Raw genomic sequence first — 14,682 nt, forward strand, 5'->3', positions numbered from 1 at the left:
CCTGTCGCCACTTTAGAACATCAGGAGTGACATACGTGTCCAGCAGCTATTTTTGGACCTCAACGAAAGAATGTTCTACCTTTTTATAATTGGTGGTGTTGTACCTGCATAATGTCACCAGTGGTTTTGAGTTCAAACTGGTGCTACATAAAAGTCAGGGAGTTACCAAAATCATCTAGGTCCTCTGGAGATCTGGGAAATGATAAACAATTCAGCTGAGCTATTGTGATCAAAGTTTTAAGCCAACAGATAATACCTCTCTGTAGATTGTTACAGGGAAATCCACATTATTCCAATAAATAAAATTTTTGTTTTTTATTTCTTATAATGTAGGTTCTTTAGTAAAATGCTTTGTGCAGTCATGTTTTGTCCTCTGCAGCCAGGCTAAAATTAAATCTCCAACCACAGAAGCTGTCAGGAGGAACTGCAGCCAAGGCAAGGCTGGGCAGACGCTATCAGAAGGCTGTTGAGGAAACGCAGCCAGACCCCGTTCGGATCCAGGTATGAGGGTATTCCTGCGGGTAGAAGGAAGAGAACAGCCAGAAAAACCAGGGAGGGGGTCCAAGTGTTGAGAAATATACACAGAGCTTGGTTGACAAAATTCCTCCCGGACTGAGTGCAAATTTATTCTGTAGTTTGGGGTTTCAAAGGAGGATAATTCACAGATATCTGTATGTAGCAGCTAATCTCAAGAGGATGGCGAGCACGCAGTGCAGCACAGAGTCAGGACAAGCAGCATGGCAATATGCAGGACCTGAGAGGTGTGAAAAACTCAGCACCTGTGCATGTGGTGGTGGGAAACAGGCAGTGGGAAGATGGAAAGAACAGTCTACCAGCAGGTGGATGCCAGTAGGCTAACTAATAAAAACATGAATCATTTTGGCTTGAAGGTGGAAGCTTGCAACCTCTGAGTCATGATGTAAAAATGAGCCCAACCAGCCATGAGTGCAGTGGGCCACTGCAGTGCTCTGTATGCTACTCTGAGGATTTGAACCAACAAACAAACACCTCGTCATCATTGGGTGATGATGAGGTGTCTAGGCAGAAAATAGAGTGAAAGATAACACAGATGGAGCAGGGAGTGTACACAATGATAGGGCAAGAGAGGGAAAAGTGACTTAAAGGTTTTGTGGGGATGAAAGAACTGAATAAATTATATGGGAGGTTTGAAGGATCACACTTCAACGCATCTGAATTAGGGAACGGCTTAAGCTTGACAAGCAAGTGATTGCAGCACTCAACGTTTTAGAAAGATCAATATTAGAAAAGCAGCCAGACCTGATGGATTAACTGGTAGTGTGGAGGGAAGAAGTGTGTTCCCAGAACCTGTAAAACCATCATCAATAGCTCCTCCTTCAAAAACGTCACAACCACGGGGTTTCAAATGATTATTGTCCAGTAGCATTAACTTTTGAGAGAATGGTGTTCTCAACGACATGCAAAAAAAAAAACTGGACCCACAAGAAGGAAGAGTACATGGTGCATGTAATACACTGTCATCTGAACCAAAACATCAGATCTGCAGGAGCTGTGTGATGCTGTCATGTCAACATGGACCAAAATCTGTAATGAATATTTTGGGATTGCTCTGAACGAAAAAAGGGAATCCAACCCTGTACTATCAAAGTGTAGCTAATAAAGTGTCCGGTGAGTGTATTTTTAGTGTGCATTATGAGGGTGTAGTACCGTCTTTGACCAGCAGAGGCAGGCGTGGCGCTGTGGCTTTAAGCACGCTCAGAGAGCGGGGGTTGTAGCGCTGTCTGACAAACGGTGACGTCACCTCCCCGGTCACGCGCCGTTCTGTAACGTGCCAACTTGTACTCTTTGATAGCAGCGCTTCCGTTTTTAAAATACACGCTCGGTACCGTCTAAATATTCCCGAGCCGCGGTGAATTAGTAACGACATGTGCGCGTTCGCGTGTTTGTGACACAGTAAGGCTTCACTTTGTTAAGTTTCACTGCCGATCGGACCCGTTAGCCGGTTAGCCATTGCTAGGTAACGGTAGCTGTCAACAGATCAACGGCTCCAAAGCCGTTAGTCACGGCAGGTACTGAGGTGTTTGTGTGTCTATGTGTGTGTCTGTTAGTTTAATTTCTGCGAGCGCAATGTGTTATAAACGGACGGTTATGTCAGCCGAACTGGGCCCAAGGCCACTGCTGGAAAATGAGGGCTGAACAGAAAGTTGCACAGCTGTGTTTTCTTGACGTATATTTCACCGGTTAGGATGGAGAAGTCCATATGATTGAAATGATCAGTCATTATTTTTCTAATTAACCTGCAGTTGAACAGAGACGATTTATCGGTCAAGTAAAAATGTTTTATTTGTGATTTGTTAGGGTCATTTAGAGGTTTCAACCTCTGAGGTTGAAGGATTATCTGCTCACTAAATACATACATATACTGGTTTACTTTATCAGGCACATTTAAAAACAATTACGTTGTGGGACTCTTGAGCTTTTATAATTTATCATCATCATCATTATTATTATTATTTGGCCTTTAAATGTCTGTCTGTCTGGTATAGGCGTTGCTGTATAGGGTAGAGGATGGCACTAACAATAAGATAGGAGGCAGAGCTGAAGGTGTGAGGATTTTCATTGGGACTGACCAGGATGGACAGGATTAAAAAAAGAGTACATCAGAGGGACGGCTTAGGTTAAGTGGTTTAGAGACAAAGAGATGAGGCTGAGATGGTTTGGACATATGCAGAAGAGTGATAGTGGATATACTGGCCAAATTATGTTGAATGTGGAGCTGAACAGCGGAAGACCTCAGAGAAGATTCTGAGGACAGAGAAGGAAGCCATAGAAAGGGCTGATGTGACAGAGGAGGATACTAGGGACAGGGTGAGATGGAGGCTGATTATCTGCTGTGGTGACCTCTAAAGGGAGCAGCTGAAAGAAGTCTGGTATAGGCAAAGCTTCCTGTGGTCTATTCAACATGTCACAATCCTAGGACATGAAATGTATAATTTTATAAAACAATAAAAAGCAGCAAATCCTCCTCTTTGAGAAGCTGGAACCAAGTAATAAATAACGTAACAAAGCATTGGGTGATTTTTATTTCAAATAGTCAGGCATTGTCATAGTTTCCTTTTTTGGGGGGGGCTCTTAAGTATTTCAGTAATGAGTACCTCAAATCAATGAGTGCCTCCCACTTGATTGCCTCAGTCAGATTTCTTTGTTTATAAACCTTAAGAATTACAATTGAAGTGCACAGGAATTTGATGGACATTGGGAATTACTATATTGGAAAAGTATTTAAACTTAGGAGATCATGACTAGAAGATGAGCATGTATTTAAATGTTGGTAAAAATTAGACATTCCTTATGATATAATATGAGGACTCAAAAATGCCTGAAAAATTAATGTAATTTAAAATGTACTCCAAGATCTTGTGACTTGGAAGATTTTCATAACATGAGGGTAAAACTTTGAATGGCTTATTGTACCAAAACCAGTCACCTGATTCCTGTGTTGTCAGATGTGAACTTTACTCAAGTTTGACTGATTTTTATAAGAAATCATCCAAACCCAGTATTTATGTTCCTTGATTGCAGGATGGAAAATTCAGAGACCAATCCTCCATCGAGGCCCCTAGCAGTGCCGGACAGAGCCATGTTGCGACCCTCCGCCCCGCTCGGTCAGATGTCAGAGTCACCCAGGGCCTCTAAGCACAGGGAGCACTCGTCCAAGTCACCAAGGAAACGACGGGATGGGAAGAGGTCGCAGCGACGGGGGGGCGATCATGAACAGCTGCTGTGGGAGATTGAGCGCCGGAGGTTGCCAGGCCAACACGAGCACTTGGAGCCCTGCAGTTCAGCAAGCGACACAGCGGAAAGTTCTCCTAAGAGGTTTGCACTGCAGGTTGCCAGCTGGTCCTTCGTGCCACTGGCACAGCTCTGCTGCTTGGGACGTGAGGTGATGTTCTCTTGACTCCACTGTCTTTCCTTCTCACAGAAGAGCCCACTTTCTACATGGACCGTATCCAGCCACTCACTTCGGACCCAAAGCCTGCATTCTTCCCAACCCAACTTCAGTCATGTAAGCATGAGGGTGCTGAATGAGTCGGACTTTGTGTTTGTTAGGACATTGACACAGATGAGTTTGTGTAACTGAATGAGATAAGATAAATTTAGAATGCTGTGATTGGATATTAACTGAGATGGGAAGGCTTACAAAGTGGGCTACAGATAGTGATCGTCACCTGATCGTAAAGAGTTTCTTTGGCCTTGATTTGTGAACACGCATACAGACAGATTTACCTGCACAATGCCTGTTATCCGCCACACAAAGAAGAAGGGAGATAAAAGGTAAAGGGATGAGGAAAAGAGCATTTTATATATTCTTGTGTTTGGAATTTGACCCCAGCCTGTACAGACATGACCTCAACGTGACCGAGTCATTCATCACGGTTAATGAATGACTAGGCTCCTTGAGAATACTGAATCATATTTATTTAATGTCTGTCAGGATCAAAAGCAGACTGACCTAAACTATCAGTACAATGTGGTAGGGTTACGTTAAACTCATTTAAATATATTATATGTGTTCATTTCTTCTTTTTTGTGTGTGTTTTATAACCTGCCGCGGAGAGACGGCGTTTGTAGTTTTAGGTGTTTGTTTATTCACTTGTTTCTCTATGTCTGTGTCCGTGTCCCAGGCACATCCAAGACCCAGCCAGCCAGAGGCTCACCTGGAACAAACCTCCAGTGAATGTGCTCGTCATCAGGAAAATCAGAGATGAGAGCCTGGCTGAACCTTTCAAAGAGCTCTGCAGGTTTCTAGTAGAGGTACAGGACCCAGCGTTTATAGTGTCATACAGTCGATAATGTACTGCACTCCCATTTTCCACAACAATAAAACTACTGACACTGATTATGTTATTACCGCGTCTGCTGTTAAGAGTATGTTAGTCAGGCAGCGATCAGACAGTTTTCAAAGTTCATGTGTCAGCGAGATAAAAGCTTCGATGCTAGGCTGCTGAGTTAGAGCATCCCCAAAATGGCAGGTGTTTTGGGATAGTTTGAGTTGAGGGTCTACAGGTAACCTGGGGCAAAAAGGACAAAGGCACCCGAAGCTTACTGATGTTTGTGGTCAGGGAAAGCTTGCCTGCATGGTCCAGCCCTACATAAGAGCTGCTAAAGAACAAATTAATACTGACGGATCACACAGGGCGGCACAGACTGCTCTGAGTGCCACGAAAGAAGGTGGCCTGGTCTGATTAAATTATCTTTTATATCCAGCGGACACTACCATGTGTCTGTGTTTTACCAGGACAACAGACTGTGTTTGTTTGTTTTTCTTTCAGAGAAGACAGACTTTTCTTTTTAACAACAAGTATCTCCAAAATTGGGCAACATACATAAATTAATAACAAAAAATAGGCCAGAACAAAAGTAGAGTTTGGGCTGAGCCGTCTCTTTAAAAAGTGATTTCACTTCAGTTTTGTCTGTTGGCGAGTTGTAAACTTCACCCATGTACCTACTGAGAAACATGGCAAAGAACCAAGTGTACACTGACACACTTGTAGACCTTAAGAGCAACAAATAATCATAAAGAAGAATGCAGGAAAGCGTCCAGACATGTAAGTTATAGTCTCGTTTCAAGCAGTTACAACACCTTGTGACCAGATGTTTGTTTTAAAAAAACAAAAAAAAAAGCTGTACTTTGTGAAACCAGACGGTCGGTGTTGGACAGTGAATCCACATATTTGCATTCCATACAGGTGCTATCACTAAGCTAGCTACATGTGTTTGGCACATGTTTAACGTTATTTTGAAAGGCTTACACTTAAGAGATGTCTGTGTGTGTTTTGGCTGTTGTTGTGCGTTTTTGTGTCAGGAGAAGCAGATGATGGTGTACGTGGAGCGCAGGGTCGCAGATGACGCCACGCTGTCGAAGGACGAGGCGTTCGGCTCAATCCGTAATCAGCTCTGCACCTTCAGAGAGGGTGAGACCCAAAGCAACACAAAACTTGACCATTAGAAGACCAGATATTTGTGTTTAGTAAAAGGTGCAATCTTTTGATGTTTATTCTTCAGTAAAAGTGTAAAAATGGCAAAGATGAAGTGTTGAATTATTGATTATGTTACCCTAAGCGCTATTCTATTTCTACTCTTAAGATGACCACATCAGCAATGCAAAGAACTTGCTGAACTTACAGTTTTCCTTTCAGAATGATTACATATTTAAAATTATTTACATTCATTTTTCATTATTTCCTGTGTTTCTGTTTAAAAAAATAAAAAGGGTACTGGAGATGTGTTAAAAAAAACATGTATAACAATGTGTTGTTTCTATTGCATTTCATCTTCTTTTTATAGTATAACTAAATGATCTTTATTTATAAAGTCATCCTTCAAACCAAGATAAAGAGCAGCTTTGCTAAATTTTCTTTCCTGATCTGTTTTTTGTTGGGTTTATTAAATTGTTTCCATTAACTACATTAGCTACAGCCGAAGTAGTGTTGTCAGTGTTGGGTTTTTCTGTTTATTTGTGCTTTGCATCTTTTTGTTCCTATAGCTCTTTAGTCTCATTGTCCCTACTTCATGTAGGTTTTTATCTGAAAGACCTGCCCAGGGTGTACCCCACCTCTTGCCCTGTGACAGCTATGATAGGCTCCAGTGCTCGGATCTTATATTGTAGTACTTTAAAGGATGTGTCGTTGTTTGTTAAATAAGCGTGTTCAGTTTGAAGAGTTGCTATCAGAGAGAGGATGTTGCATGTTTGAACCACTGCTCTGTTTTCCTAGTTAATGTTGTGTTGGATCAGTACCTCACTACATATGGTGGCTGTTTCTTTGTCATTCATGTTATTGGATGCTCCCATGCAGCATTTTTTCCCCAATGTGTTTTTCTATTAAAAACACTTAAACTGCCATCAATGAAATATTCTGACAATCTGTGTTGTGACTGTTATAAAGTAGTGCAAAAGGTGAAACTTTAATAAGGGATCCTGAGTATTGAGTAAATATGATGAAAGATGTTGGCAGTGTCTGATGAGGGGGAAATCTTTTAATGGCTCGTGCTTGAAGTAACATTGTTGTATTTTTTAAGCACTTACTTTGTGTGACATCAGGTTATGATGATATATCCGACTGCATCGATCTCATCATTTGTCTGGGTGGCGACGGGACTTTGCTTTACGCCTCTTCGCTCTTCCAGGTATTGTGATTTTTTTTTTTCTTTTTTTTTTTTCTAAATGTCAGAAAACCTTATTGACGTTAGCCAAGACCTTTGTAGCGGTGACATAAAAGAAAAAAAAAGCGAGTTTTACATTTTCCACTGTTTCTATTTTAATGTAGCGTTTTTAACCCTGGTGAGTAATTTATGACTGTTGCTCCTTCATGTTACAGACTCAGAATAGCAAAATGAATCACATCAAAGACACACTGTGTTTTAGAAGTTGCCGTGTGTGTAATATTATAACAGATGTTCATTTTGCATTGTAATTGCATTATAACCATAACAAATCTTTCAGATTCCTTCTCTTCTGAATTAATGTTTGTTTAAAATATAAAAAGAAATGCTTGGACTTGAATATTTAATTACAGTTTTCCTGTCGATGAGCTTTTCAAAGTATAGGTTGGATCATTTCTATTGTTCTGAGTTGGTTTTAATTTTTACATAATGACGTGCCTTCTCTTTTCCGCAGGGAAGTGTCCCTCCAGTCATGGCATTCCACCTTGGCTCTCTGGGCTTTCTGACACCGTTCAAGTTTGAGTCATACAAGACTGAAGTAGCCAAAGTGTTTGAAGGTAAACTGCAGCTCTTTCTGGATAATAATAGTTTCATTGGAAACTTTTTACCTGATCGGCAATTTTTGGGGGACTTTCAGGCAACGCAGCAATCACTCTGCGCAGTCGTCTGAAGGTGAAGGTGGTGAAGGACATGCTTCAGAGAACAGGAGAGCAGCCGTACAGCGGAGGGCCACAACAACAGCCGGAGCACAATGGACTCCTTCCTCATGGACACACCAACACTGATGCTGGCAGGGTCACCCTGCAGCTACAGGTTTGTTAAAATGGTCAGTGAGAATATCAGCTGCTGGACTGTTTACGCCCCAAAAATAAGCTTGTTGGCTTTTGTGTTCTTGTTTAGAAGCTGAGGTGGATTGTACGTCATTCTGATGATCAGATCATCAGATTAATGGTTGGACAATTCTCAAGATAAACATAAATGTAGATTACAGGCTGGAACTTTTTCATGATTTTGAAGAATAATTTTAGGAATTTAGTAGGTGGATAGAATGAGCTTTTCTGTTCTTATGAAGCACTCAGTTCCTACAGCACAGGTCACATTTACCCATTCACAGTCAACCCTTCTGGGGTTTCTGGTGTGAAGAAAGTGTGCAGCTGTCAGGGAACAGATGAAACTCTTGTGGCTAGCTTGAAGACACATGGCTGATGCAAACTTTTATTCACGCGGTTATCAGTGCCACTAAATGATAAATTAAAATATTATAATGAGGGCAAGGGTTACAAACCTTCATTGAACGACCTAACAGTTTGATGTCAAAGAGAGTGAAAAAACATTGTCAGGGCAGGAGAGAAGCATCTGTTAATTAGCTGATTGCTTCGTTGCGTCCCTCAGCTGTTTGTGTACTTTGGAGACAGATGCGCTGAGTTTTCAGTTTACTTTTTCACAGTCATGGCTCCTTTGAATTTATCAGGGTGTCTGTGAGTCTCAAAATGTCTTAAATATACAATTACCAGTAAAAGCCCTTAAATGTATTTCCAGTATGCTGTTTACACACTTTTATCACTCAGTGTGACTGCATCTTTAATGCTGCGTCTGATAGTTTGACTAACCTTTTCAGGCAGGTTTTACCTGTGTAAAAGGCTGATAAAATACTTTATCTAACTGAACACACACTTAAAAGAAATCTTAAAACACAAACCACCTAAGGTTTTTGTGGGAAACCCTGAAGATGATGATGATGATAGGGTTACCAGCCAATCAGCCTGCAAAAAAACAACAGTATGTTGAAGGATTTCAAAATTAGGACTTCTGAAAATGTGAGACTATGTATGAAAATGAATTCTTAAACAGTACTTTTGTTAAACCTTTTAAGTTAAAACTGAAAGTCTACATTCCAGTCACAACCTGATTATTTGATTTAAAATCCAGTTAACTCTCTAAAAGCCTTAGGTTTAACTTTTGTACCTGAGATCATTGAGATGCCAAGGAAAGCACCACAACCATGTTGCTGTTTCCTTGCGGGTCTCTAAAATGCAGTCCTTTTTAAATCTATCATATGATTAATCTCTCTGAGGTCCTTTAGATTCAGCAGCTGGGACCTCTTAGTTCCCAGTTAAGTTCCTGTGGTTCCTTAGTTCCTGTAAATATTTGGGCTCATGGGACTGCAGTTTGGCCTCCTTGTTAATTCCCGATCACACTCCTGCACGCCATTAAGATGATGGAACCTGACTGTGTGTGTATGTGTGTGTAGTCTAGGGCTCAGTGAGGGATCATCAGCTTGGTTGCCATGGCAACAGTCATAATAAAGCTGCTCGGGAGAGAAATTCGGATGTTATGAATGTTTGTTGAGCCAGTTTCCAAGGATACTGTGGCGTCAACAGTGGAGTCAGTGCCGAATGGATATTTAATGATTCCTGACGTTCTCGGTTTGACACACTGTGTAACTAGCGAACACGACACACACACATAGCCTCTCTCTCTAAGCACAGCCCTCTCCTTAGTCCTCCCACCCCCCTGGAGTTTTTAGGCTCATCGATAAAAGACAGTGACGGATTGTTCTGATCCCTGAGCTTCAGTTTGACCTCACATTACATCATGTCTGCTTGCACCCAGCAGGATGTTTGCGTTGTGCTCAGCTGACGTCAGTATATCTGTCAGACATCACAACACGGCGCTGCAGCAGGCTGTGAGACTCACTGAAGTGTGGAACATGATTTGTTTGCAGTCAGTCTGCTTGTACTTTTTTCTTTCTGTAATGTACTAGTTTATTGTTTTATGGAGTACACTGAGCAGATTTAAGGCTGTCTTCAGGGAACACATGGATATGTTATTCTGTGTTTTACTGCTCAATGGGTGTGGAGTTTATTTACAATTTACATGACAACCAGTTTGTTTATTAGACCTTCATCTCCAACCAGAGGCTTCCTTTTATTAGATTTGCTTGTTTGAGTGTTTGGTGGAAAAATCAACCAGATATTTTGCTGAAATTTTAGTGCCAACTTAAAAGGACAAACTGATTTAATTTTGTTGTAAATAGCACCACCATGTGGATATTAACAGCATGACACTCTGGCAAGTTCATACAATCTTTTCTGCTGTCTCCATACAGTCTATATACAGTTTCCTTGATCTGTAAAATCACAACCATTGCTACAGTTTTATTTTTTAACTGTGTTTTAGTGAGCCCGAGCTAAAGACATTTATTTGCTTTTTCATTTTACTGCACTAAATTCACATTTATAGATAACTGCTCATATTAACTCATTCACTGCCAGCCATTGGCAGTGAATGAGTTAAACCCATTGACTCATTCACTGCAATTGACGGCTATAGACGTCAATGGCAGTGAATGAGTTAAGTATGTGTCATTTGGTCAAAAGATGGCACTGCAGTTGCATATTTTGGGTCTTCAGTATTCGGAGAGAGGATTTATATCCTTTCTAAGAACATGGCAGAGTTTCCTAGGCCTTCTGATCTTATCTAGTGTGTGTGTGTGTGTGTGTGTGTGTGTGTGTGTGTGTGTGTGTGTGTGTGTGTGTGTGTGTGTGTGTGTACATGTGCAGGTATTGAATGAGGTGGTGGTGGATCGAGGACCCTCCTCCTACCTGTCCAACGTGGACTTGTACCTTGATGGACGACTCATCACCTCAGTGCAGGGAGACGGTGGGTCTGTGCTTCTTCCAGAGCACTGATTCAGTTTCTACTAGAGCTGAAACAAAGTGTTTGTGTACAAATAAACTCAAAGGCAAATGTTATAAACTGCCTCCATCTCACTCTGTTCTCCAGGTTTGATCGTGTCCACACCTACAGGCAGCACGGCGTACGCGGCTGCAGCAGGAGCTTCTATGATCCATCCCAATGTCCCCGCCATCATGGTCACTCCCATTTGCCCCCACTCGCTCTCTTTCAGGCCCATCGTGGTTCCTGCTGGGGTGGAGCTCATGGTAAGGAGGAGGTTGGAAACATCTTTATTGTGTTTTGTATATATTAAATGTTCTCTCAGTGCTGACGGAAGGAAAAAACTAAATCATATTTAAATGTTGCCAAACAACAATTATGAATCTAACATAATCTATAGAAGTCCATATTGCTAGAAATCCAGCATCTTTTCCCCCCCACACAACAGTGCGCTTTCACACCACACTAATAGCCCAAACTCACTCACTGTATTCACCTTGAGCCAAAATAACGCGAAAAGACCCATCAACACGATCTGCCAACACAGTATAAAGGATGCAGCTGCCATGAGATCAGCTACTGGTTAGTGAAGTCCCATTTTGAAGCCTATATTTTAGTGTTTTCACCATTGCTACCTTGGCTTAAAATAAACAAAACCAAAAGATGAACAGAGGAATGGTCGCATCTGACTGTGCAGCTGTTCGCACATACGCTAATGACATGTCAGTCACAAGTCACCAGCCAATGAGTGTACTACAGATAATCCTCCTCTCTGAAACATGGTATCACCAAGATTTACAAAATAGACCTTTGGACAAGATGATGAACCCCAAGTTGTTCTCTGATCCGACCAGAGAGTGAGTGTGTGAATCTTAGATAGGAAAAAAAGTGCTTCTATGAATGGGGGAATGAGGCATGGTTTATAAAACAAGTACAGTAGAAAAAAGCTATAAAAGAACCAGTCCATGTACTATTTAGTGGCCGCCCCCCAACCCAGCTCAGACTGTGTCTTATGGGCACAACAAATGTGCGTGTCTAACCTTACTGCACAAGAAGATCTGTTCCAAACGTGTACCACCATTCTACACAACTTAATTAGTTCTGATTGGATTTCGTCTCAACAGACTATCTTCAGCTCATTCATAAAAGTGTCGGTACATTTCATCATAGCTTTTGTCCTCGTGCATTAGTTTTTATTTAGCTATTGTTTTGTTTTTGTCAGAAGAAAAGGCCATTGATGAAATGTATTGGTCAGTGACATTAACACTGGTCTGGAGGCATCTACAAACAAACACCAGGTAACCTAACATGCAAGTCTTTGGACTGTTAGAGAAAACCCACAATCCTCCGGGTACCAGGTCAGGCGGTTCGAACGAGCAAGCTTCTTGCTGTGAGGCTGGTGGTCTGTCCATCACTTTATTACAGGCTTAAATATCTTAATTAAATTTTTACCCCACCGTTGTGGAATAACTCCAGTAACCCTCTTACTTATACCAGCTCTAACAAGGGTTTGAATGAGAAATATTGGATACATTTCATAAAATTGTTCCTGTCAGCCGCTCTGAATTATAGTCACTTTGTTTTATCTGGTAACAACAGCAGTTTTTGCATTGGTGCTTTGGTTCATGGCCAGATGCTCACAAAATGAGTGACGTGCCCTTTGTTCTCATCTGTAAGTTTGTCAGTGCTGGTTAGAAAATGCTTTAAAAGTAAAATGGAGCTGCTCGCCTGGCTGATGTTGTTTTAACTCTAACACTGACAGTCTGTCCTCGCCTTCCTTGAAACAGATCACGTTGTCCCCTGATGCCAGGAACACTGCCTGGGTGTCGTTTGATGGCAGGAAGAGGCAGGAGATCCAGCACGGAGACTGGTAAGCACAAGTGTCGACGTCTGTAACAGATTCACTACAAATACTTTTTTCCTCAGTTTTAAGATGATTCTTCCGTCTGTTCTTCTACCCACAGTATTAAGATCACGACCTCCTGTTATCCGGTGCCATCGATCTGTTGTCACGACCTGGTGTATGACTGGTTTGAAAGTCTGGCTCAGTGTTTGCACTGGAACGTACGCAAGAGGCAGGCCCGACTCGCAGACACCTCTGACTCGTCAGACACAGAAAACTGACTGGTATTGTTGGGGTTCAAAGACATTCACCTGAAGCTCTCTGCAGCAGCCCGGAGAGAACGAAGGGATCAGGTTTGTTCAGAGACGAACTGAGGAATCGTCTGCAACCAAATCAGCGTCAAATCAGCGGTGCACAGTGATCATTTGCACCCCAAGTCATCAACGCATTACAGTCCAGTGAATACACACTGTAGTTTATGTGTATCTTCCAGAAAGAAAGCATGTTTCATCTTACCCGGGAATGGAAAAAAAAAAATCTTAACAATTGCATGATGATGACCACCCGAAGCTCCTCATGAGTACTAAACAATCATCAATGATAAGTGTAAGAGTGCTAGATGTTAGCGACATAAACGTAGAGATACACTGAAAGCTGAAATGAAGCAAACATACTCTTTGTACTCAACCTTTAAATGTACATTTGTAAATACAAGAATCTAGGATTAATTTATTTAACGTCATATTTATGTAATATCTGAATATTTTCAGGACAGGAGTTTGAAGCAAGTTTAAGAAAACAGTCGACTTAAAATGAAATTTCTATCACGGAGTAAACCAAAGACGACTGTATGGGATTGTTTTCTACTTTATGAACGTCTTGTGGAGTTCACGGCCTACTTTCTGTTCTCACCGTAAAACACTTCATGTTTCAGCTGCCTTACAAACTTCTCAGCCTGAGTTATAATGCAAGTCAGATTTCTGTGTCGCCGTCGTTATCAACAGATTGTGAAATGATTAAAAGATGTAGCAGGAGCCAAACTTAAAAATAAAGAAAAAACAAACTTTTTTTTTCCTTTTTTCATCTTTATGTGAACCCAAACTCTCCCTTCATCAAATCAGTTTTTTTTTTAGCTCTTATGAGAAAACTAGTAGTTCTAGTTAGCCAGTAAAAATCATTCAATAAGCACATTTTCTACAATTACGTGTCATTCACTGCTGTTTCTCTGGACTGATGTTAGCACTGCTGCTGTTTTTAGATGTAAGTCTTGCCATGTTTGCTTCACGTTTTGGTGCGCTGCACACAGTGAGCCAGGTATTTAAAATTAATTGTCAGGAAGTGGGTTAAAGCGCAGGTAAGCAAATTAATGGAAGCATGTCTCACCCCAACCGGTTGCAGCAGATGGCCCCGCCCCTCCCTGAGCCTGGTTCTGCCGGAGGTTTCTTCCTTTTAAAAGGGAGTTTTTCCTTTTCCACTGTCACCAAAGTGCTTGCTCATAGGGGGTCATATGATTGTTGGGTTTTTCTCTGTATCTATGAAGCGCCTTGAGGTGACTTTTGTTGTGATTTGGCGCTATATAAATAAAATTGAATGTTTGTGGCACTGAAATAGAAATTTGTTTATCTTAAAATTTTGACTTGTTCAGTAGGTAAGATCAAATTTGGTATACCTCAAAATTTCAACTTTGTTCTGCCTGACTTTTTTTTTTTTTTTTTTTTTTTAATTCAAAGGCAGAAACAAGCTTTCATACAAATCTGATGATTGGGTGAAGATTTGGTGTGGTGTGGCCAAAAACACCTTGTATTTTTTTAATGTGCTAGAGCGTGCTGGCACGTACAATCAGATTAGGTCCTTTCAGGTCTCTCTTAGAAGACTCATGGCAGGACCGAAGAAGTTTGATCCTTGGGAATGCAGTCCCTCTTTGGGTTTGGAAATTCTGGAATCTGTGAAAAAAAAGC

At 41.3% G+C, this 14,682-nt stretch overlaps 2 protein-coding genes across 4 annotated transcripts; one reads left to right on the plus strand and one right to left on the minus strand.

The window, feature by feature from the left end:
* Positions 1-359: 359 nt before the first annotated feature.
* On the minus strand, positions 360-1,990 carry gpr160 (G protein-coupled receptor 160). The gene is given in 4 exon segments (XM_026149977.1): positions 360-444; positions 446-687; positions 689-1,008; positions 1,972-1,990. Coding segments are annotated over 4 exon segments (666 nt in total).
* On the plus strand, positions 1,742-13,792 carry nadkb (NAD kinase b). 3 transcript variants are annotated; one of them, XM_026150009.1, is made up of 12 exons: positions 1,742-2,048; positions 3,562-3,855; positions 3,962-4,045; positions 4,665-4,794; positions 5,846-5,954; positions 7,082-7,167; positions 7,658-7,760; positions 7,841-8,016; positions 10,767-10,866; positions 10,990-11,147; positions 12,669-12,751; positions 12,846-13,792. In XM_026150009.1, the coding sequence occupies exons 2-12, from the start codon at positions 3,563-3,565 to the stop codon at positions 13,003-13,005; spliced, it is 1,482 nt and encodes a 493-aa protein (XP_026005794.1). In that variant the 5' UTR covers positions 1,742-2,048; position 3,562; the 3' UTR covers positions 13,006-13,792. The 3 variants fall into 3 exon arrangements, with proteins under 3 accessions (XP_026005794.1, XP_026005795.1, XP_026005793.1); XM_026150010.1 differs by having other exon boundaries at positions 1,742-1,932; XM_026150008.1 differs by lacking the exon at positions 1,742-2,048 and having other exon boundaries at positions 2,057-3,855.
* The last annotated feature ends 890 nt before the right edge of the window (positions 13,793-14,682 follow it).

The sequence above is a fragment of the Astatotilapia calliptera genome, chromosome 18, assembly GCF_900246225.1.
Source record: "Astatotilapia calliptera chromosome 18, fAstCal1.2, whole genome shotgun sequence".
Lineage (NCBI taxonomy): Eukaryota > Metazoa > Chordata > Actinopteri > Cichliformes > Cichlidae > Astatotilapia > Astatotilapia calliptera.

Excerpts from the sequence above, each read along its gene's own strand:
- nadkb (XM_026150008.1), top strand. The coding sequence starts at position 3,545 with ATGTTCCTTGATTGCAGGATGGAAAATTCAGAGACCAATCCTCCATCG. Across the intron at positions 3,856-3,961 it reads GCGGAAAGTTCTCCTAAGAG|AAGAGCCCACTTTCTACATG; the intron begins GTTTGCACTGCA and ends TCCTTCTCACAG. Across the intron at positions 8,017-10,766 it reads GGGTCACCCTGCAGCTACAG|GTATTGAATGAGGTGGTGGT; the intron begins GTTTGTTAAAAT and ends GTACATGTGCAG.